The sequence below is a fragment of the Mauremys reevesii genome, linkage group 6, assembly GCF_016161935.1.
Source record: "Mauremys reevesii isolate NIE-2019 linkage group 6, ASM1616193v1, whole genome shotgun sequence".
NCBI classification, from domain to species: Eukaryota; Metazoa; Chordata; order Testudines; family Geoemydidae; genus Mauremys; species Mauremys reevesii.
In genome coordinates, this window is record NC_052628.1 from 25,393,870 (window position 1) to 25,416,947 (window position 23,078).

Sequence of the window (23,078 nt, forward strand, 5' to 3'; positions counted from 1 at the left end):
CTTTGTCTTTTAACTCCATTTGTCTTTTGTGCTCAGCCTCTTTGGCTGCCTCTTTGGCTCTGTGGTCAGCTTCTTGTTTCTCCAGCTCCCTCTTGTGGTTAGCCTCTCTGGCTTGTTGCTTCTCCATGTCTTTGTGCTTTCTGGTGCTGGCCACACCCCTCTGCATTCAGTGAACTGTATTGCTTGGTTCACTTTTCCTACCCTTTTTATTCACGACTGAATAAAAAGAAACAAAACCTTTTCATTTGCAAATGTGTAGCTGCTGTTTGCTGATATACTGAGAAGACCAAAAAAAAAACTGGTTTGTCCTGTTTCTAGCACTTGCTAAGTACCTCACAGTGGGGGTCCTTTCTAACAAGCCTCCTAGCAAAACTTACACCTCTTTCCTAGCTGTTTTTTCAAGCAACCAGAAAGAAAAAAGGAAAAAAAAGAAAAGAAGAAGAAGAAAAAAAGTCTTTTCCTAACAAAGTCTGTTAGAAAACCTTACTTCCCTCAGCTAAACCCAGCTGAAAATCTGTTTCCAAAAAAAAAAAAAACAATCTCCCCCTCCTGGCTTCCAAGAAAGTAGAAAAACCGGTTTTGCAACTGTCTTTTGCAAATTGCTAAGTACCCTTTCAGTAGGGTGTTCCTTGTAACAAAAGCCTGGTTAGAAAAACTAATTCCCTCCAGCCAACCGTGCTGAAGAGTTCTTCTAACCCTGAAAACTGCTTCAAAACTGCCTTTTCCTCAAGCTGCCTGTCCAAGCAACCAAAAAGAAAAACTGCTTCCAACAAAGCCTGCTGGAAGATTCCTTCTAACAATACCAGTTAGAAACTGAATACTTGTAAACTCCCTCTTCTCTCAGGTTGCTTTCCTGCTCTAGAAGAAGAGAATAGCTCCCTTCAGCTTAGCCCAGCTGAAAAAAAACTCCTTCTAACAAAGCCAGTTAGAAAACCTTGTCTGTTTGCCATGGGGGTCTCTCTCCCTCCTAACCTGCAGTCCTGCTTTAGGAGAAGAGAATAGCAATGGCTGTCTGGTTCAGAAAAATCCCTCACCGCTGGAGTCAGAGACCGGAGATCAGGAGATGAGGCCAAGTCTGGCACTGCAGTAAGCCAAAGTCTGTGTGGGTGCCCAGACAACCTGGTGTTAATTAGGGGCACTTGGCCAATTAGAGGGCCACAGGGACCTATCACTCTGGGTCTCTTGGGTGGTACTTCCTGTGGCACCTACTTGCCAGTGTTCCCTGGTTGTGCCTCTGCATGGCCTCCTGGTGGCAGTGTGGGAATATCAGGTGCCCCATGCTCTACAGAGCTGGGTTCTAGTTCCTCAGATTTATAATTGCAGTTTAAAATTAATTTGACAAATATTTATTGGTGAACAGATTTCATGACCTACTTATTTGTTTGCTGATTTGGAAACTGCTGATTTTTTTTGTTTGTTTCCAGTGCTGAAATTTTGATAAGACTTCTGAAAAAGAGGTATTTTTGTTAGTTTTGCCAAATTTGAATATTTTGTGCACAGCTTTATTTTTAGTTTTAGTTTTAAAAACCTTTTGTATTAACTGTAACAGATAAAAGGCATTGTCTTGAAGATTTGTTTAACTGTATTTGTAATGATGTTCCCAAAACATATTACAAGTGTGCCCATTATGATGATGATTTATTTTATCTACAGGACAGATTGCTGTTTCAGCCCAGATGATAAGTTAATTGTCACGGGCACCTCTGTTAAGAAAGGAGGTGGCAATGGGAAGCTTATTTTCTTTGAACGGGAGACATTCCAGAAGGTGTATGAAATAGAAGTCACAGATGCTGTATGTATTTTATTTTTCTTCTAAAGTAGAATTCAAAATGTAAATTAAATCAAGTGATCTCTTTATTTTTGCATTTCACACATGAAAATTAAGGTGGCGTTTTTCATTTTTATGTGCATATAATTCCCATTAACATACATGTAATCTTCATTAACCTTAAATCTAATTTTTGAGGGCATCCTTGAATGAAGACAATGTAGAATTCTCTGGAAAAATGCCACCTTTATTTATTCTACTTTGATAGTCACTCCTAGACGAGATGTGTTCCCCCAGGGACTCTCCAGTTGTGAAGCCATGTATAAGTCCCAGAATTCTGACACACATGCCTGTGCCGTTGAATCCACCGGTTCTCATGTTAAAAGATTCCGCTCTCTTCAGGGGAAAACTCATATTTGTCCTGTGGCAGAGCTCTGACCTTGCTCCTGTGGGTCCTGCGCTTCTAGGCAGTTTATGCTAGCCTCAGTGGCTCACTGTGACCCTCCACGTAGCCCTTCTCTCTCTAGGGCCAGGGTTACAGTCTACTGAGCCCTTTTCATCATAGGCTGCAAGGAGGTTGGTGAGAGAACTCCTACAGTCTCTGTTCAGCCTCCTGTCCTGACAGGGACCTGACTTCCCCTTCCAGGAGCTGTTCCTGTAGTGGTGGGTTGGGGGGGAACCCAGGCCCGCCCTCTACTCCGGGTTCCAGCCCAGGGACCCTAATGGTAGCAGTTGTTGGCAGCCAACCTTTCACTGCCAGAGTTGCTACATTTTCCCAGGCCACTTCCCCACAGCTCTCCTGCTTTTCCCTTCTTCACCCTTACCTTAGGGCTCCTTTAACGATGGTTTGAGGGTGTCTTCAGTAACCAGCCGCACTTCCTCTCCCCTGGCTCCCCTGCCTGACTGGAGTGAGCCCTTTTTATAGTAACAGCAGGGCCTTAATTAGAGTCAGGTGGTCACATTAACTGAATGGCCTCACCTGACTCTTTGCAGGTTAATTAGAGTCAGGTGTTCTCATTAGCTTGGAGCAGCCCCTGCTCTGGTCAGTCAGGGAACAGAAAACTGTTAATCCAGTGGCCAGTATATCTGCCTTCTGCTATTCTGCTGTACCCAACCGGCCTGGGTCTATCACAGTCCCCAATAGTTGGCGGTGTCAGCGCTATGGGTATAGCCTGGGTAAATGCAGAACTCTTCACATTTTGTGTCAAAATGTAAGTCACCTATCTGAAACCCTTGGACAAGGAATACCCTTTGTCAGCAGTAATATGCAGTCCTAAAATACTTGAACCTATAATACAAGAAGGCTTATGTGTATGACTTGAACAATCCAGCTATTTCCTAATATAAAAGTGAAGACTATATCATATAAAACAAATTGCCATAGTGTTGTACACAGGCAACAATGTAGATTGTAGTAGTCAGGGAGTGGAACAGAGTTGTGGATGTCTGCACACCAAATATGAAACATCCATGATGGTTGATAAGAGAATATCAGGTGGCCAATTAAGTGCTCCACTAGGCCTACTAAGCCAATTCATTGAGTCCCCTTTCTATGACAGGTGCCTCCTATTGACCCATCTTCTTGAGACATATCAGTCTTCACTGGCACAGCCCAAAAAGACTCCAGCTGGAGTCCATTTACATTGAGACTGATATTTGTACAAGAATTTTCTTCATTAGATCCCATTTTCTGATCTTACTTGATTCTGCAGTGAAATCTGCCTGAGGCTGAATTTGTTATAGCAAATACTTCTATGTTGGAAGACTTGGAAATCAAAAACACAGAGAATTAAAGAAGAAAGAAAGAAGAGTGAGATTTGAGGGGTAAAACTTTTTTATTCTAACTCACATCTTATATATAACAGTTATACCGCATTGGAGTTTTACTTTAGTATTAAAGAATTTCTCTAAAGAAAACATTGATGGGATTCCTACACTTTGGTCTCACGTACCTGCTATGAGACAGGCCAGAATTCACCCTAGCTTTCAAAGATTTTTGGCCTTTTTGTGGCACCAGTAGTACAGCCTCAAATATCAGTACATCAGTACCCCCTCTAGAACATCATGACAAATCAAAAGCATATTCAGCTCTGTAAGTTAAAACATGGGAGACAGGTGCTGTGAGTAGCCTCTCTGGGGCATAGGGCAAATGACAAAAATGACACTAAAACTCCAGCAAAACTGAATTTGAAGCCCACAGGAGTGAGGGTCTGGAACTGGTCATGATGGCTGCATCTCCTACTGGCAGGCAGAGAGCGCTCATTTTACAATAGCAGTCAGAAGAGGTTTGTAGAGACTCCACTTGAGTTTTTTGTTCTACAAGAGTGGGAATCTTGGGTGGTCTTTTATAGAAAAGTAGTTTCTGACCTGTTAATCTGTTTCTCTGAAAATGTCATTTGACTGTATTTCTACTCACCCACCCAAGTTCTCTGAGTTTGGAAGGGAAATAACATTTTCAGTGACTGACTTTTTTCCTGACGGTCTTGCCTTAGGATTATTGGAAATTCCCAAATGCTTGCAATTTGAGGAGCTATCTACTTCTTACTCATCTAGGCACTGAAACAGGATGTTCTAGACTGGTTATTGGGCCACTGACAGTTCTTGGAATTTGGAGGAGTGAACTACTGTTGCCTCAAAGGGCCAAATATCTGAAAAGTGTGGAGAGGATTCCAGCCTGTCTCATTCTTAGGAACTGAGACCTACGAGTATCTAACTAGTCCTTTTTAAAAACTGTAGTAAATGACTTTTATCCATAAACATTTAGTACTTCTACTTTTTCCTAATTTGTAGCTTTAAAATTTAAGATGAATATTCTCTTAGTTTGAGTATATTCAGTGGATAAAATGGAACACTGGAATTACTAAATGAAGAATTAAGATTTACAAAAGCTGATCTCATGACATAATTTTCTATGGGCCAGCGCTAATAATGCCTCTGAAATTGGTCTGTCCAGACTCCAACTTCAACACTGCACATCTAAGAAAAACACAGTTAAACATATTAGCATTCATCTTAAAAAAAGAAAAAGAAAAATTACTCTAAAATGCCATTTTAAAATAAAAGTAATCTGTTTTCTCAGTGCCTTTCAGTTGTTTGCACAATTCAGCTTTTTCATTAGTGTTTTCTTTTTCTTGTTTTTCTCAAATTGCAATGTAAGATGAAGTATAAACAAATTGAGGAATGTTGAAGAATGAATGGATTTTAAAGGCATACAGAGTTTCTGCAGCTTACAAGTTGTACGTGCTGCTTGTTAGAAAGATCACAGGCTTATAAAGAGAGAGAGATTAATATCTTGTCTGTGGTTTACAGAAAGATTCTTTCAGCAGTTTGGTACAATTTACTTGCTTTCTACTGAAAGATTGCATAGTGTTTTTTTTCTCTATAGTCACTTAAAAATATAAATAGAACACTTATTGTAATTGAAGATGAATATGTTCTTCGAGATTGCACGTGTCCATTCCACTTTAGGTGTTTGTGCACTCCACTGGCACAGTTGTTAGGGAGTTTTCCCTTAGTGGTATCCATCAGGGCTACACAAGTGTCCTCTGCTGCCTCACGCACCATGTCAGGCATAAATAGCTGAGCCGCCCCAACCTCCCTCAGTTCCTTCCGACCACCCGTGATGGTTCTTGGAGCTCTCTCTCTTTGCTTCTGCAAGTGTTTAGGCAAATCCTGTGAATAGTGGCCTTTGTATAGTTAGTTTGGAAATAATTTTTTTGAAATTATTGTTTTGTGTGGTTCCAGCACCCGGTCTGGATACTGGCCTTGGTACAACGATATGCTGCACTCTCCAGGTTTCAAGCCCTGGCACTCTTGTGATAAGGGAATGCCTAATAGTGACCCTCATCCCAGCTGTGAGACCCATACTGGACCTCAGAGCTCTCAACAAGTTTTTCAAGAATCAGAAGTTCAAGGTGGTCACATTATCAAAGATCATTCCAACATTGGAACTACTACACCAACACCTAGAAAGCTCCTGCTCAAGGGAAGTGCAGAAGGTTCTGTTACACAGTAGAAAGTCCTGCACATGACGTACTTACCTGCAGAAATGATCCAGCTTTCAGATTTGGTGCATGTCTCAACAAATCTCCCCAATATCTGTGACTCTTTCACGAAGAAGTCACTTTCAGACTATGCTCTGACCCTTAAAAAGTCAGGATTATCCCTAAACTCTTTTAGGATTCATCTAGTAGTTATAACAGCCTTTCACCAACCTATAGAAGGATACTCAGTGCTGTCACACTCAATAACTAAAAGGTTCTTCAAGAGTATAATAAACCTCTTCCCTCAACCTCAACTTCCTACCCCAATGTGGTATCTAAAACTGTTGCTGCAAGGGCTGACTAGGCCTCTCTTTCAACCCATGACCACCTGTTTGCTAACAAACCTATCAATGAAAACAGTCTTCTTGATAGCAATTACCTCAGCCAAAAGAATAGGAAAGATAACAGCTCTGATGCTGCATCCCCCTTACACAGTATTCTTTCCTGACAAAGTTACGCTCAGGCCACATCCAAAATTCAACCCTAAGGTAACCTCCCTGTTTCACATGAATCAATTGATTCACCTTCCAGTCTTCTACCCGAAACTCTTCACCAAGACAAACAGGGAGGCTATACTTCATAACCTAGATGTCAGGGGAGCCCTGGCCTTCTACCTTGATAGGACAATGGCCTTCAGGAAGTCCCCCAGACTTTTTCTTTCCATTGCAGAAGGATTCAAGGGCTCACCAATATCAGCCCAAAGAGTTTCTAAGTGTGTCTCGAATTGCATCAGACAGTGCTACCAAATTTGCAGCATGACCCCTCCAGACTCAATCCGTACACACTCTACAAGATCAGTCTCCTCATCTGTCGCCTCCTTCAAGAACGTTCCTATCACAGACAGCTGTAGAGCAGCGAGGTGGGCGTCAGTCCACACTTTTGCAGAACACTATGCGATCACGGGGGACTCCGCCTTTGATGCCATCTTCAGCTCCATGGTCATCTGTAACTGACCCAACACTGAAGTCCCAGCCCTCCAGAAGGCTGGTGATGCTAAATTTGGATACATGATTCTCCAGTCCCTATTCAAATAGACTCCGAACCCACCTCCAGTTGGGACTGCTTGTGAGTAATCTACAGTAGAATGGACATGTGCAATCACTTGAAGAAGAAAAAAATGGTTACTAACCTTTTCGTAACTCTTGTTCCATGGCCCATCCTCCTTTCCCTCTATCAAAGTCTGTCTGGTAGGAAGGAACTGAGGAGAGTCTGGGACAGCTTGGCCCTTTATGCTTGCGCCATGGTAGCTTGAAACAGCAGAGGGCACTCATAGTGCGCTGATGGGTACCAGTAAGGAAAAAATGTCTGACAATTGTGCACTAGACTGCACAAACACCTATAGTGAAATGGACACGTGCAACACATCTTGAAAAACAACAGTCACAGAAAGATTAGTAACCATTTTTACTGTTGCCTAAAACTTCAGTTTGTCTGATTTACTGGCAAGAGCTACTTGTTCTGTTTCTTATATATATAGTGTTTAAATTAGAGCTGTCAAGTGATTAAAAAATTAATCATGATTAATTGCACAAATAAAAAATTAATCGCAATTAATCTCACGATTAATTGCATTGTTAAACAATAATAGAATACCATTTATTTAAATATTTTTGGACGTTTTCTACATTTTCAAATATATTGATTTCAATTACAACACAGGGTAGAAAGTGTACAGTGCTCACTTTATATTTATTTTTTATTACAAATATTTGTGCTGTAAAAAAACAAAAGAAATAGTATTTTTCAATTCACTTCATACAAGTACTATAATGAAATCTGTTTATCATGAAAGTTGAACTTACAAATGTAGAATTATGTACCAAAAAAAACTGCATTAAAAAAATAAAACAAAGTAAAACTTTAGAGCCTACAAGTCCACGCAGGCCTACTTCTTGTTTAGCCTGTTGCTCAGACAAACAAGTTTGTTTACATTTGCAGGAGATAATGCTGTCCGCTTTTTGTTTTCAATGTCACCTGAAAGTGAGAACAGGCATTTGCATGGCACTGTTGTAGCCAGCGTTGTAAGATAATTACGTGCTAGATGTGATAAATATTAATACGTCCCTTCATCTTCAACCACCATTCCTGAGGACGTGCGTCCATGCTGATGATGGGTTCTGCTTGATAACGATCCAAAACAGTGCAAACTGATGCATGTTCACTTTCATCATCTGAGTCAGATGCCACCAGCAGAACATTGATTTTCTTTTTGGGGGGGGTTGGGTTCTGTAGTTTCCGCATCAGAGTGTTGCTCTTTTAAGACCTGTGAAAGCATGCTCAACACCTCGTCCTTCTCAGATTTTGGAAGGCACTTCAGATTCTTAAATCTTGGATCGAGTGCTGTAATGATCTTTAGAAATTTTACATTGGTACCTTCTTTGCATTTTGTCAAATCTGCGTGAAAGTGGTCTTAAAATGAACAACATGTGCTGGGTCATCACCTGAGACTGCTATAATATGAAATACATGGCAGAATGTGGGTAAAACAGAGCAGTAGATATACTATTCTCCCCCAAGGAGTTCAGTCAAAATTTAATTAACACATTTTTTTAAACAAGCAAGAAAGCATGTCTTCTGGAATGGTGGCTGTATGAATGTTTATCATATCTAGCATGTAAATACCTTGCAATGCCAGCTACAAAAGTCCCATGCGAACATCTGTTCTCACTTTCAGGTGCCGTTTCAATAAGCGGGCAGCATTATCTCCCATAAATGTAAATCAACTTGTTTGTCTTAGTGACTAGCTGAATAAGAAGTAGGACTGGGTGGACTCGTAGGCTCTAAAGTTTTACATTGTTTTGTTTTTGAGTGCAGTTACATAACAAAAAAATCTACATTTGTAAGTTGCACTTTCACGTTAAAGAGATTGCATTCCGGTACTTGTATAAGGTGAATATACTGTTTCTTTTGCTTATCATTTTTACAGTGCAAATATTTGTAATAAAAATAACAATATAAAGTGAGCACTGTACACTTTGTATTCTGTGTTGTAATTTAAATCAATATATTTGAAGATGTAGAAAAACATCCAAAAATATTTAATACATTTCAATTGGTACTCTTGGTATCCTGCTCTTATTTGTTTTATCTTGTTAGACTGACCTCACACTTGGTAAAGCAACCCCCATCCTTTCATGTATTTATACCTGCTCCTGTATTTTTCACTTCATACATCTGATGAAGTGGGTTCTAGCCCATGAAAGCTTATGCCCAAATACGTTTGTTAGTCTGTAAGGTGCCACAAGGAATCCTCATTTTTTTAAATTGTTTAACAGTGCGATTAAAACTGCTATTAATTTTTTGAGTTTTTAATCATGTAAGTTAACTGCAATTAATTGACAGCCCTAGTTTAAATGTGTAATTTACAGTGTGTATGTTTTGTGTTTATTAGTGCATATGTAGTTGGATTTACAAACTGCGTGTGTGTGCATGCGCGTGTTAAAAGAGAGAGTGTGAGTACACAAATGTATATCAGTTGGTGACAAAGGACTGAATCTGTTCACCAGGCTCATGCAAGTAGTCTCAGTAACTTGAAGCAGGATTTAGTCCAAATTGTTGAGGAAAAATTGCATCGTTAGCCCTTTATTTCAACAATGAAGTTAAAATAATAAGACTTATTAAGGGTAATTATAAACCAGCTCTGGTGGTACAGTATATGTATTGGGAAGAAAAAAATAACAACACTACTCTGTAGAAAGTTTAAACTATGCAGATAATACAGTTTTTATAGCTGTTTTGTATTGCTTCCATGTTTTTATGGTGTTCCAACAATATAGATAATTCAAAAATGCTAATGGGCAGTAAACTTAATCTTAAACCTTCTTGATAAATAGTCAGTGCATTTGGCCTGTAAATGAACCTGGTGGGTAATGGGAATAAATTGAATGGGAATGTCTGACCAAAGTAGTGTCTGACATTCCTTTCCATCATACCAAGCAAACCTTTTTTCACCTCTTCTTTTAAGTTTTCATGGGAAAGTGCATTATTGCTTCAAAGCTGCTGGAATGAAACCTTTTGGTTTTACTAATGGGCTAGCAGTGTGTTAGCCTCTACTGTTCTGATACATTAATTTAGTTTTCATGCACCTGCAAGTTTTTTTAAGGGCTAGTGCTATAGTGGCGCAGTTGCACCAATAGAGATGCGCCACTGTAGTGCATTTGGTGAAGATGCCCTATGCCAGTGGGAAAGAGCTCTCTCGCCAGCATAATAAAACCACCTCCATGTCGGCAGGAAAAGCTCTCCTGCTGACATAGCACAGTCCACACCAGCACTTAGGTCGGCGTAACTTACATCACTCAGGGAGGTGGCTTATTCAACCCTCTGAGTGACATAAGTTACACCAACGTAAGTGGTAGTGTGTACGAGCCCTAAGATACTTTCTAAGACTGTCTGCTGCTCCTATTCCTGAGCATCATGCCACCATAAAGAGACTGGGACTTTCTAGGTGTAAAGCTTATTGAATAATAACCTTGCTGAATTAGAGCTAAGTATTTGTAAATATACATGGTTCATATACCTGCATTTCAAAGAACATCCCCTCACCGCAGGCATCCGTACTTTCTGTTCAGAACCCTTAGTTCCCCCATCCACACATAGACTAAGTGGCTTGTGCACTATGTTACAATCCAACTCTGGTCCAACATCTGCAAAATTGGGCCCTTTGTACACACACTGCCCCATCACTAGGAAATGGTGAGAGCTTTATCTTGTGACTGTTACTCATATTAAGCATCCAACTTGTGCACAGCTAAAAAGGATGGTCAGCCAAAGAATAGTCTTTGCTAGATGTTCTAGATTAGATTCTTCCTCTGTTGGCAATAATCACTCTCTCAGCTGTAGAAAAATAAGTCTTGTCTTGCCCAGTTCACACAGACATTTCTCAGTTGTTGTGTCTCCCATTCCTGTCCTGACACAATAATCCTAAAAAAAAGTTTTCCTCTTTTTGCCCTAATTCCAAATCTCCAAAAGTAAAGCAGCTGCACTCGTTAAATGTGGTAGGGACTTTGGTATTGTTTTCACAGAACTAAGGAGTTCAAGAACATTCTGAAGGCATGTGCTCTCTCTTTATTAGGCTAAAGAAAGGAATAAAGGGCTTTTTATACTCTAGTATAATTAATCAAGGCCTGATTGACAGAAATTTACCAAATGGCCCAAGTTGATATTTCCTTGTTGTTTGAGTCCCGTTCTACTAGAGAGATGTCTGTCTCCTAAGCAGCAAGTAGATCAGTATCTATCTTTATAGTTAGGGGGCGGTGATTTTGGTGACAACATTCCAGTAGCAGAGCAATCCTTTTACCTGTAATTGAAGTCAATGGAAGTTAAACTTGTGGCCAAGTTCAAATCTGACAATATGCTACATGCATATATCAAAATATTTGCAATTTCCAAGATACAGCGTGCACACCCATGTGTCTTAAAAATTGGAATCCTGCCCTCAATTATTACTCTCTACAACTGTTTTTTAGCCTATTTCCCATTAGTATATAGAAAATTGTAATTTTCTCTTACTCGTTTCCAGTCCAAATTCCTTTGAGCATTTCCACACATTTTCAAAGTCACATTTCACAAAGTCAAAAACATTAGTGTTGCTTCCTTTACTACTTTATCCTCCTGAGTATTCTAATTCTAATAATTGTGTGAACACTACATTCTAGATACTTCTTAATCTCCTACTTTATTTAGTGTACTTGGCTCCTTTTCTCGGATGAGAGCCAGAGGAGCCTCAGTTCAGATTTTTTTTTTTGGCTTTTTGGGTTTAAGGCAGACCCTTTGTATAATTTTAGCATAGTTTTTCTTGTGTAAACAGGCTCTTTCGGGCTGGAGTGGGAGAGCTTCAGCATAATATCAATACATGAGGATGTCTTTTTCCACTTCAAAGGGCAATTAATATGAATTGTATAAATAAAATTATGGCATTTGTTTTTCAGTTTTGCAAATATTTTTAAATGGATCAGTTTTAAATTAATTTTTGATCTTTTTCAGTTTTGCATATAACGTAATTTGGAATAGTAACTGTCCTAGGCCCATATGCTCCTGTCATGGAAGGAGGGAAGAAAGCTAATTAAAATAAAGCTGTTCTCTAAGAGCCATGTCGTCTCTCCCTTCTCTGGTCTGTGGAAGCAGTCAGGGGGCAGACCACCGCTTCCTAGCCATAGTAGCATGGCAGACCTACCATTGGCTGCCAGATCACCACTGTGCTCTGAGACACCAATAAAGGGAGATTACAAAGTGTGCAGTTGGAATTAATGTTGTCACAAGCAGCGTTAACTTTCTATGATTTTTAATGCAGATCTTCAGCTGTTCTTGGGGCGGAGCATGCCAATTAATGCAGCTAATGGGCCATGCAGATCTTTCACAGTGGGAGGAAAGCGGATAAGGAAGGGATGAAAAGAGCATTCACTGCCTGTATCTGCTTTTTCTCTTACTCCCATAACTGCACCATGATTTCTTTGTAGTTTTGCTCTCTGTGCATACAGACCTTAATTATTACTCCCTAATAATACCTTACAACCTTGCACTTTATTTTATACTGGCGGTAGTTATTCCACAGTTAAGATTAAAGCTAGCTTCCCATTAGAAGTTTGACTTTCTGTCCACCCTCAGCTTCCCAAAAAATAAATTAATGCCCCCTGAAATTTCACAGCCACATCTCAGCCCAGGATACTTGGAAGTTTCTTGGAAGTTTGGGAAAATCAGAAAAAAAGTGCTTAATGTGATATGTCCTAATTCTGAGCTTGGGTCAATACAGGCGGTAAGAAGTGCTAAGGTGGCTTTACATCACCTTTTCAACCTGGAGGTAGCCAGGAATCATTCTTCTCCTCTATGAAAGTTAGAACAGTCCCAACCATCATAGCATCCCAGAGCAGCCAGTTTGGTGCACTCCTGCTCAGTTTTGTAATGAGTAATCTTGTGGTATATATTGGTATGTAGTGGAATTTTATAGTCTCCTAAAATTTTTTTTTAACATTTGCATATATGCGTGCGTGTGTGTGTGTGCCATGTAAATCAGGTGGGTTGAGAGTCAGGGATGAAGGATTTTGTGCCATTGAGGAACTGACTGAATGCCTTGGGCATTAATTTCCAAAGTTTAAAATGTATTATTTAAGGGTATAAACTTGTTCTTAAGAAAGTGTAATATTTTGGAGGTGGGGAAGTGAGAGGAGAGACTCCACTAAAACATACTTTCAAAATGAACTCTTATTAATACAAACTAAGGGCCTAATCCTGGGAAGATTTAGTCCTGTCATCTAAGTCATTTGAACTCTATGTAAAACGAAACACATCAGTCTTTCCAGAACTGGACCCTTCTTGAATATACTTAACTTGAAGAATGGGGCTTTACTTTTAATTTCCTGGTAATTGTCAGTTTATCTTTCAGGTTTTACATTCAGGAAAATTTTCCATTAAATTCCAGCAAACCACATTCAAATATGGAAATCCTTATCTTTAATTCATTGTGTTGTGAAAAATTAAAAAGCCAAGAAATGTGAATTAGTTTTTTTTTTTTTAACTTCCTACATTTTGATCATTGAAATTTCACCCCAAATGCCTGACTTCAAAGTGTTTCTCAGGGTTTTCATTGGTTTGACTCCCATTCTTTTTATTGGAATGTGTATGGCTAAATCCAAACCTGTTGCGTTGAAATTTTACTCATATTTTTCAGCATTTTTTGTACTGAATTTTTTTTTGGACACCAGGTGCTATTCTGCCCTCTACTGTGGCAGTAGTCTGTGCAATCCCACTGAAGCCACTGGAGTGGTTAGGGCATAGCTGAAGGCAGAAAATTTGTACCACTCTTTTTATTTTAATGTCTCTTGGTGAAACATGTCTACAGTTTAATAGAACATAGCAATGCTATGTAATAATTTAAGACAGGGACAGGAAGGGGTGAATATTGTTTCTACTCATTAAATTCAGGGGGAAATTAGGTGAGCGGAATGTATTTCCCAATGTTACAATTTGTCCAGGACACTGAAATTAACATCCCTGCTATTAATTAAAAAAAATCAGAAGATATGTAATGAGAAATTGTCACTATTAGGCCAATAGACACAACATTTAGATGTTGTAAAACCAAACTTTTTCAAAACTTTATTTTTTATCTTCAGCTATTTGTAGTATCATAGGTAAGAGTGTATGTTTTTAAATTTTATTAATATTGTAACTCCAGATGTACCCCTTAAATGTAAAAGCAACTCCATATAACAGCCAAACCTCTGTGTCAGACAAAGTTAATGTTAATTAATTTATTGTATCTTGAAAAAATCATGCAAATAAGCAGTAAGAGGGACTTTCTTAAATAATATTGCTTAATTATATTTTAAATGCTTTTAAAGACAATAGATGTTACTGCATTAAAGTCAATAAAAATAAATAGTTCTTCACCATGAAATTACAGTTCATTGAAAATCTAAAGATATGATTTATTTTAGACTACATAGGTGTGTTAAATAAATTTGCTACCTGGGTACTTACCATGGTGTTGACAGACTGGTGTTCCATCAGCAGTGCTGACATAAAAATTATAGTTTAGACAAACACTCTGTCAAGAGAGCCCACTTGGCTGCTGTTATGGTGGCCTGTAATATGGAGCCTGACTACCACTGTCAAAATGTCTTTTTATGCATTTCAGTATCTCTTCTGCTGACAGGCCGCTTATCTCGCTGTACGGGTGGCCAAGAACAGCAAATCAAAATGACACAATTCAAACAGACCCCAGCACATATCGTCATGGCCACTGAGGCAGAAAGCAATTGGCACTTTTGAAAGAGAAGTTTTGCTTTTTTAACGAAAAATATTTTTTATCAGCAACTCCTGCTGTCACTGTTTTATCTTATAGGTTCAAAACAGAACCTGAAACAGGATTATTGTGGTTTTTTACCCTCAGTCAGTTTCAAGTACCTCTTGAGCTGAATATTTGACCTTTCAAATTGAGACCATGAAGATTAGCAGGAAGCTTTAATAAACTCTAAAGTTGTTGGCATTTTTATCTGCTGTACTTGTTGCCTACTATTATAGTTTAATTTGATCTCCTAAATCACTAATCCTGTGCTCAGTTTTGGAGACTTTATCTATGAATTATGAACATCATGTTGTACTGTCAAATGGGTCCTGCTCTGAGTTTGTTTTATAACTGTTATTCCTCTAGCTGCTTGCTGTTTTCACTTACTTCTTTTAACATTTCTGCCATTTTAGACAACAAGTCCTCACTCTCCTCCAATGGGGTTGACTTTCTTTGGTTGCTGGACCATTGGAAGATTTCACCTGTTTTGCTCTGCGTCTAGCTGAAAGCAAAATGGGAGAGAGTGGGCTGATTTTGAACCCTTTTCCATTCAGTTAAGATTTTAAGGCCATTGGCAAGTTAAAGGAATATAGTGGAATAAGGATGTTCCCTAAAAAATTAGGAAGCCACACATGAACTCTCTGGGTCAGATCTGACTAGAGTGACCAGACAGCAAGTGTGAAAAATCGGGACGGGGGTGGGAGGTAATAGGAGCCTATATAAGAAAAAGACCCAAAAATCAGGACTGTCCCTATAAAATCGGGACATTTGGTCACCCTAGATCTGACTCCAAGTGTAACTGTCACATTACCTCATCAATAACTTTAAAATCATTTAATAGCTATTTCATTTAACTTTTAATAGACGTGTTTTAAAGCATCATAATAAGGAAACCTAAATGAAGGGAAACAACTCAAATATACTGTTGCTGCTGTAATAAGTAGAGCTGTGTGAAAATCCAGTGTTTTGCCTATTTCTTTTCAATTCCCAGTATTAACCCTCGATTACCAATTCTTTTCCAATGGTTCGTTATCAACACATAACAAAATGCAAAGGAAACATCTCTTACATGCTCCAGTTTACCTTAATAGTGGGATGCTGGCTGCCATTTTTAATCTGATACATCAAATGGAGCTATGTTCTTCCTATAGTTAGCCATTTCACTATATCTTATTGGTACACTGACTCATCTTAAATACAGCCTTGCACTCTTTGATGGCAGAGGTGGTTAGGGTTTAAGCTCCCATAGTACATTCAAAGACATTACGTACTCCTGAAACATGTTCCCCCATGGATTCTCTTTGCTTTCCCGCCAAAAAATGGTTTATGTAGGAAGCAGAGAAGCTGCACCAGTGCTCAGTCACCCCTCTCCGGCAGCACGGGCACATCTATTCGAGCAGCTGGGGGAGAGGTAAGTCACCACGATGGGGGGAAGGGCAGGGTCTAGGGATGCCCAGCTGCCCGAGGACGTTAATCCTGGCTGGGCTGGGTGGTGGGAGGGAAGAGGACGAGGCGATGGAAATGAGTTCCCCCTCCACCTCCCCTGCATGAAGCATGGATCAGATCTACCCCAAAAACCTCCCCTGGCTGCAGGAAGCTTTCCACTGTGGGAGTGGCGGGTCTTGAAAGGGGGGTCTGGGCGTAGGAGGTGAGGCTCAGTGGGGTGGGGGGTTCCAGGTGCGTGGGGGGGGAGGCTTGGCAGTGGGATTTGGGTGTGAGGGGGTGTGCAGATGCACAGGGGTTAGGCGGACAGGGGGAGCAGCTCAATGATCCCTCCCTGTACAATGATCTCTCCCCCCACTTCCTGGCCCTATCGCTCCTCAACCACAGGGTGAGAGGTCACTGTACGGGGAGCTGCTCCCCCTGTCCGCTCAACTCCTGTACATCTGGGCCCTCCCACTGAGCCTCACCCCTCTGCACCTGGAACCCCCCTCTGAGCCCCTCCTACATTGGGAGCCCCCACACACCCAAAGCCCCACCCTGAGCCTTACTCCTGCGTTGGGAGCTCCCTACACCCAGACCCCCACCATTGAGGCCCAACCAGCTGTATCCTGACACCCCCTTCCCCAGCATCCAGACCACTCGCTTGAGCTCTCCACACCCAGACCTCCCATCCCCGTGCTGAACCCTAACCACCTTCACCTGGACTCCCCTGCAGAGTCCCACTCCCTGTGCATCCAGATCCCCACACCACACTGCCCGCACCCAGATTTAGTCACACAGAACCCTGGTACCCTTGAGGTAATTCTGAACCTAGAATTTTTAAAATTCTGCATATTTTATTTGTCAGAATTACAGTAACACAATAACAATATAATCACACCATTTTCAATTATTTTGGCAATTTCAAAATACTTGTCATCAAATAATTGAAAATGGTGTGATTATATTGTGTTATTTTGACAAATAAAATATGCTGAATTTTAAAATATTGTGCACAGAATTTTTAGTTCTTTGGCGCAGAATTTTTAATTTTTCGTGCAGAATGCCCTCAAGAATCATGACAGTCCAGTCCAGTCTGTTTCCCCTGTAAGAAGTGAACTGATTCTTTTTGTCCTTACTTTCTCTCAAAGGGTTTATAATAAAATGTTGCTTACTTCCTTGATGGGGTAGGCATGAGGTGAAGTCTGCGTTTGGTGAACTCCTGAGCATAAAAATCCAATAGGCTTGGTTAGAATAAGTTTTGACGGTTTGTAGCAACTGTATGAGCCATACTTGAAGGACAAGAGTTTATGCCAAAGGTGAAGAAGGAAAAGGAGATTTGGAAGACTCACTCCACCAGTGCATAGCTCAATGTTGTAGCCAACTTCCTTCCTTCTCCTGCTATCGAAAGCTTGTGAAGATGCTACATATGAAAACAAATGGGCTTCGCACAAAATGTCATCTTTGGAAGACAAATATATGAGACTTTCTCTACAAAACTTAAATCTCTGGGTGGATGTAGGATCAAGGGGAAGCAGTGGCTGATTAGACTGGAAAGCAATGTGAGGAAATAACTCTGACCTTCTCAATGAGAGGAAATAATTTAAAATATTGTTTGTATAATATGGTATACTATTATTACTGACAGTAGTATTTTATTTATTTATTTACTGTTTATATTGCAGTACAATCCAGAAGTCCCAGTCAGGTTTGTGGTCCCATTGTACTAAGGGCTGTACCTATACAAATAAAAATGTATGGAGAGCTAAAAATATCTAAATCTTTGGAGTTTCTGCTAGTAGTGAAAAACTTGATCCCACAGCTATCCTAGGACAAATTATTACCTCCATGTTAGATTAAATAATATTTCTGTGTTATCAGGATGATATATGGATGTAGTTAAATGCCATTGGATTCTTGCCAGAATATCAACTAGAATGAACAATATAGGAATTACAATTATGTCTACAATTTCAGATCACAGGCAGAATTTTAGCAGCAACCAGAAATAAAGAAAATGACAACTGAAGGGAACATTTTTAATTTTCCCATGTGTTAGCCTAGCCAAGCAGTCCAAAAGAAGAGAGCAGGTCAAGGTGAAGAGAGTGTCTCAAAAATAAAACATTAAAGCTGAAGGATTCAAAACTGGTTAAGTAAATTAAATGATTGAATAAAATGAATTGGACTCTTCTAATAAGAAAAGGCTTACAGGCATAAAAACTGCAATTTGATTAAGAGTTCTGCATACAAGACCGTAGAAATTAGGAGCTCATTTACTACATATTTTTTATCTCATTTGTTGTGTTTTGTTGATATGCTTGGCTAGATTTTGCTTTGCTGCTTTTCTCCCTTGCCCCTCAAGTCAAAAACTTAGACATTAAATATAATTGGGAAATGTAGAATGTGAATATCAATGAATTAATATTTTTGTTTCTGAAAAACATAACATAACATGAACGGCATCATAGCTTTAAATCTGTAGGAATGCTTTAGTGCTGGATTATTTATTTATTGTGCATATTCATGCTTAGCTCCATACGTACTGAAGTACTGAAAAACAATAAAACTAAAATAAGCACTGTTTCTGCATGCTTCATGTCGTACAGATGCCACCTTTTGAGCCTTTTCAAATGGTTGGTTCTGTCTGAACTTTCTCTGTACCATTTGAAATCTCAGAATAGATGAAGAATTTTATTTAGGTAATTTACTAATAACCTTCCCTTCCATACCTGGCTCTCATGAATATTATTTGGTAATAAGCTTTCCAACTGTTTCATCAGAACCTTGGCAAAACTTTACAATCACAGTTTATTAAAGATAGGTCTATAATTAGCACACTACTCAAGACCTTTTTCAAAATCAAAGATATAAATATTTCATGCACTTGGGATGGAATGAGGAGCACAAGTGCCTAACAGGCTGAATCAAGAGTCTTTTTCATTCATGGGGTTAATATATCAACCATCAAGTAAAATTAATTGACTCCTTGACTTTTCCTGTAATCTCTTCAGGGTTTGTAATTTAATGATCTTACAGATCTCTTGTACTTTAATCATAGGAGTAAATTTTCTGTGCACTGTGCAAGAATTCAGCATGGCACCCTTTTAATGTTAAACTTGTGAAATGCCTTCTCTGCCTCATTTATTTCAGGAGGTGCCAAGTTCCAGTTTGGGTAATTAGTTTTTAATTAGGATAATTAGTCATTAGGGTTTTTGCTTGCCTAAATTCTCTGTTTCAGTTATTTGTCACTTTCTCTCTCAAACACAGAAGCAGCATATTTCTAGAGCAGAGTAGATGCTGCATTCCCTCCCAGAGATGGCTGTATTTCAGTGATAAGTGATGCGATGATCTCAGTCAACATCTTTATAATGCTTTGCAGACTTTCTCAATGAAAAGTGCTATATAAACGGAAAGTATTATTAACACTCTTATTTAAGTAATTCCCAGATAAAATTTTGTAAAGCTGGAGGTTAATTTGAAAGAACCTATCATTAAAAATATTAAGTGACTATTGTAATTTACTCAAAAAATGCAACCGTTAGTCTGAAAATTCAAAAATAAGTTTGTATTTAAAAATATACAAAATATGGAATTGCATAAAAAGTTTCAGGAATAAACATCAATCCATTTTAAGTTTATAGTAATTATTTCAAAAGATCAACATTTTAATGTAAATTTCAGCAAAAGATCTCTTGAAAGTCCTATAAATTAAAAAAAAATCAATTTACTTCTGTTTCCAAAATCAATCTATTATTATCTGAAAGTAATCATGATAATATTGAAGCCAAAGATGTGTCTCTCCTAAGTTTTTGTAGTGGCTGTTTTGAAGGAGTGGTTAGAGGAGAGGTATTAGGACTCTCTCTCTCTTCCTAATCTAAGCATTTCTAATATGCCCTTTGGCTAAAACCACAAATATATTTTTCCCAATCTGCAAATTAGACTTACGCAGTAGATCTCATCAAGGTCTTTTCAAATTAGTTTCATTTGAAGTTCCAAGAATTATTAAATAAGACATGACCACAAAAGAAAAACATTATATGAATATTCAAAACATGACTAAGTTGTATGCTATATCTTTTCTGAGCCCTGTGTCTTACAAATGGATTTTCCCAATCACCGCAAATTTTGGTAAAAAAAAAAAAAAAAGCTGGCCAAATAACTCTGAGAAATTTGAAATTTTTTTAGGATTTTACAATGCGTGGGGAGAAACTGGAGGGAAGGTGAAATCTGTTTTATAATAGAAATTAAGCCTTCACATTAACTATGGATAGGGCTCCGTGACTTCTGCAGCGGCCAGTGTGGCTGACCCCAGCTGACATCTGCAGCTGGTCCTGGGGCAGCGGGAGCAGCGGCTGGCCCTTGGGCTCCTCCATGGCAGTGGCCAGAGCAGCCGATGGCCCTATGGGGCTTTCCTCATGGCGGCCCCTGGCCCTCTGAATCTTTCCTCCACAGCGATGGCTGCAGCCACTGGACCCCTGGGGCTTCCCCCACAGCGGCGACTGGAGCAGCCATCCCCCCACCAGGCTTCCCCACAGTAGCTGGTGCCACAGGCCCCCCAGGGTTCCTCTCTCCCCACCCAACCCCTGCAGCTGCTGCCATGGGCCCCCTTGGGGCTCCCTCCCTGGCCGCTGGTGCTCCCGATAGAGGTGTGCCCCCCCGCAAGATTCAATCAGGGGTATTTATGGTATAAGCCATGGACAGATCACAGGCACAGATTTTTTGTTTCTTGCCTGTGACCTGTCCAAGACTTTTACTAAAAATAGCCATGATTAAATCATAGCCTTAACTGAATAAACTGCTGCTTCCCCATAATTAATCATCTGCTTCTCAGTAGCAACAGTCTTGATTAATGTAGCCTAATGCAGACTTACTAATTGTTCTTTGTTGGTAGTTTTTTCAGCTGTAGTGCACACACAGAATCACCTTCTGTAAATCTGGTTTCTGTAGTTTTGGATCTACTCTTATTTGTTGAATGGATAGGAGTTGGGAGATTATATGAATCCCTACGTTTTCCTTCTTCCCTCATTCATGGCTCTCCATGCAGATGGTGCTGAGACCTCTCCCTCCGCCCAACCTACCCACCTCTGCAGAAAGGGGATGATCAGACTCGGGATTTGATTTGGATATGTTCAGGATCATTAAATGTAGTTTTGACTCAGTGTTCTAGATAAAAATTAGCAAAGGGTCTTGGGCCTGTATCTAGTACTTCATCTTGTGATATCCTGTAGATGTATTTATCAGAGATTGCGCTATTATAGGAATCCTTTTCTTATTTAAAGGACTTTTGCACAAAGCAGCATTGTATATTTCAGGATTATTGTTTGTCATCAATAGGCATTCTTTTCATGTACTATGCAAAGAGGAGCCCTTTACAGAAAGCAATACCAACTGTCATATTGCAGAACTAAGAAATTAGTTTGAGATTTTGTAAAACTTCAGAATCCATGATACTTTGAGGTTATTCAATTTTAATCATCGCAAGAAACAGTCAGTTAAATCTGGCTGTAAACTAATTTTTGTACTCAGTTGTTAATTATTGTATTTGTACCTGTAGTTTCACTTGGAATCTAGAAAGCTGTTAATCTGAATCTCTATATAGCCCGTACTAGTGGTTAATCCAGTACTTTGTGCTTATTTTTACAAAGCACTGTCAATCTAATTGCCTCCTTCTGTTTTACTTCTCTGCTATGAAATAAAATCGCCTAAGTGCAGTGAGAACTTGTAACTTGCTGCTAATTACTGTGGTTATGACTTCCAGCCTGAACTCAACTGTCTCTTGGGGGTAGTTGAAACTAAGCACCAGTTGCCGTGTTGTGATGCCATTGCAAAGACTAAATGTTAAAATAAAACAGGATTTTTTAAAAAAATTCATTGATTTTGAAATTAGATGGAATTTAGGGTAGGGCTGGATTAAAGCACACCAGGGCCCTACACGCACCATGATGAGAGGCTCCTTACAGGGGCGGCTCTAGGAATTTTGCTGCCCCAAGCCTGCAGGAGGTCTGCCGAAGCCGCGGGACCAGCGGACCCTCCACAGGCAAGCCACCGAGGGCAGCCTGCCTGCCGCCCTCGCGGCGCCGGCAGAGCGCCCCCCATGGCTTGCCGTCCCAAGCATGTGCTTGGCGTGCTGGGGCCTGGAGCCGCCCCTGGCTCCTTATAGCCTTGCCCTGCCCCTGTGCCGTGGCCCTCATTCCCTTCTAGAGAAGCAGGGGCAGTGGATTGGGGCCGGGGTTGTATCTGCATGGTTCAGGCCTCCTGTATTCTCCTCCTGGCACATACACACTTTTGGGATGGAGTTGGCAGAGTTCCCAAGAACAGTGGGTTGTAGAGTTATCACAGCATTGAGATTCATAGGGAAGTGCATACCTTTCAGAGCTATTGTTTCAGGCTGTCTGTGGACTAAGGCTCACATTCTCATGCTCAATACACATTTTCAATCTTTTCTTTGCAGGCACGAGGGCTAGAAAATTAGGGTGTTGGGATTTTTTTTAAATGAAAACTGAGATTCTGACTTCATCATGTGACTTCAGGAGCAGGGTCCCTTGGTTTCAGGACTAAAGTGCCTGTGCTTTAATACATTCTTAGTTTAGGTTGTTCACTAAACACCTACTTACTAAAATTCTAAATTAATTCTAAGTGTAAAAGGCAAGTTAACTGTGGGTCTTAGGATATATGCAGTGGTTACTAATTTAATTCTTTATAATGTGAGGATTTTCTCCTACTATCTTCACATATTTAGTGCCCAAGCCTACAATGTTCCGTCATCTGAGTAGTCCATATTTGCACAATTGACTTCAGTGGGACTACTTGTATGAAGACTTATAAAGATTTAGTTCCTAGGATTTAGTATTTTAGTCTTTCAGGGTAGTGTATACTTCTGGTATGATCCTAAAAATCAACATGAGTATTTTTTGTCACGTGTTGTAAAGTAGATTTATACACCAGTGGTATAGTAAAGTTACTTGACTGTTCAGAGCTTGTATACACTCAGTTTTGAATAAATTACATTCTGGAGACATTTTACTGTTTCAGAAGAGTTATAATGCTGTGTTTTATGACAGTT

At 39.7% G+C, this 23,078-nt stretch overlaps 2 protein-coding genes across 4 annotated transcripts in view; both read left to right on the forward strand.

Annotated features, from left to right (window-relative positions):
• Positions 1-23,078, forward strand: part of WDR70 (WD repeat domain 70) — a 224,996-nt gene that overhangs the window by 178,438 nt on the left and 23,480 nt on the right. For all 3 annotated transcript variants that reach the window (XM_039543618.1, XM_039543620.1, XM_039543619.1), the window contains exon 13: positions 1,654-1,792. In XM_039543618.1, coding sequence (XP_039399552.1) covers positions 1,654-1,792 — 139 coding nt within the window. The remainder of the gene's footprint in view (positions 1-1,653; positions 1,793-23,078) is intronic.
• On the forward strand, positions 3,505-6,870 carry LOC120407706. Its single transcript, XM_039543621.1, has 2 exons — positions 3,505-3,592; positions 5,513-6,870. The coding sequence occupies exon 2, from the start codon at positions 5,796-5,798 to the stop codon at positions 6,762-6,764; it is 969 nt and encodes a 322-aa protein (XP_039399555.1). The 5' UTR covers positions 3,505-3,592; positions 5,513-5,795; the 3' UTR covers positions 6,765-6,870.

What these genes read in the sequence shown, in the direction of transcription:
- LOC120407706 (XM_039543621.1), top strand. Translation starts at nt 5,796, where the DNA reads ATGACGTACTTACCTGCAGAAATGATCCAGCTTTCAGATTTGGTGCAT.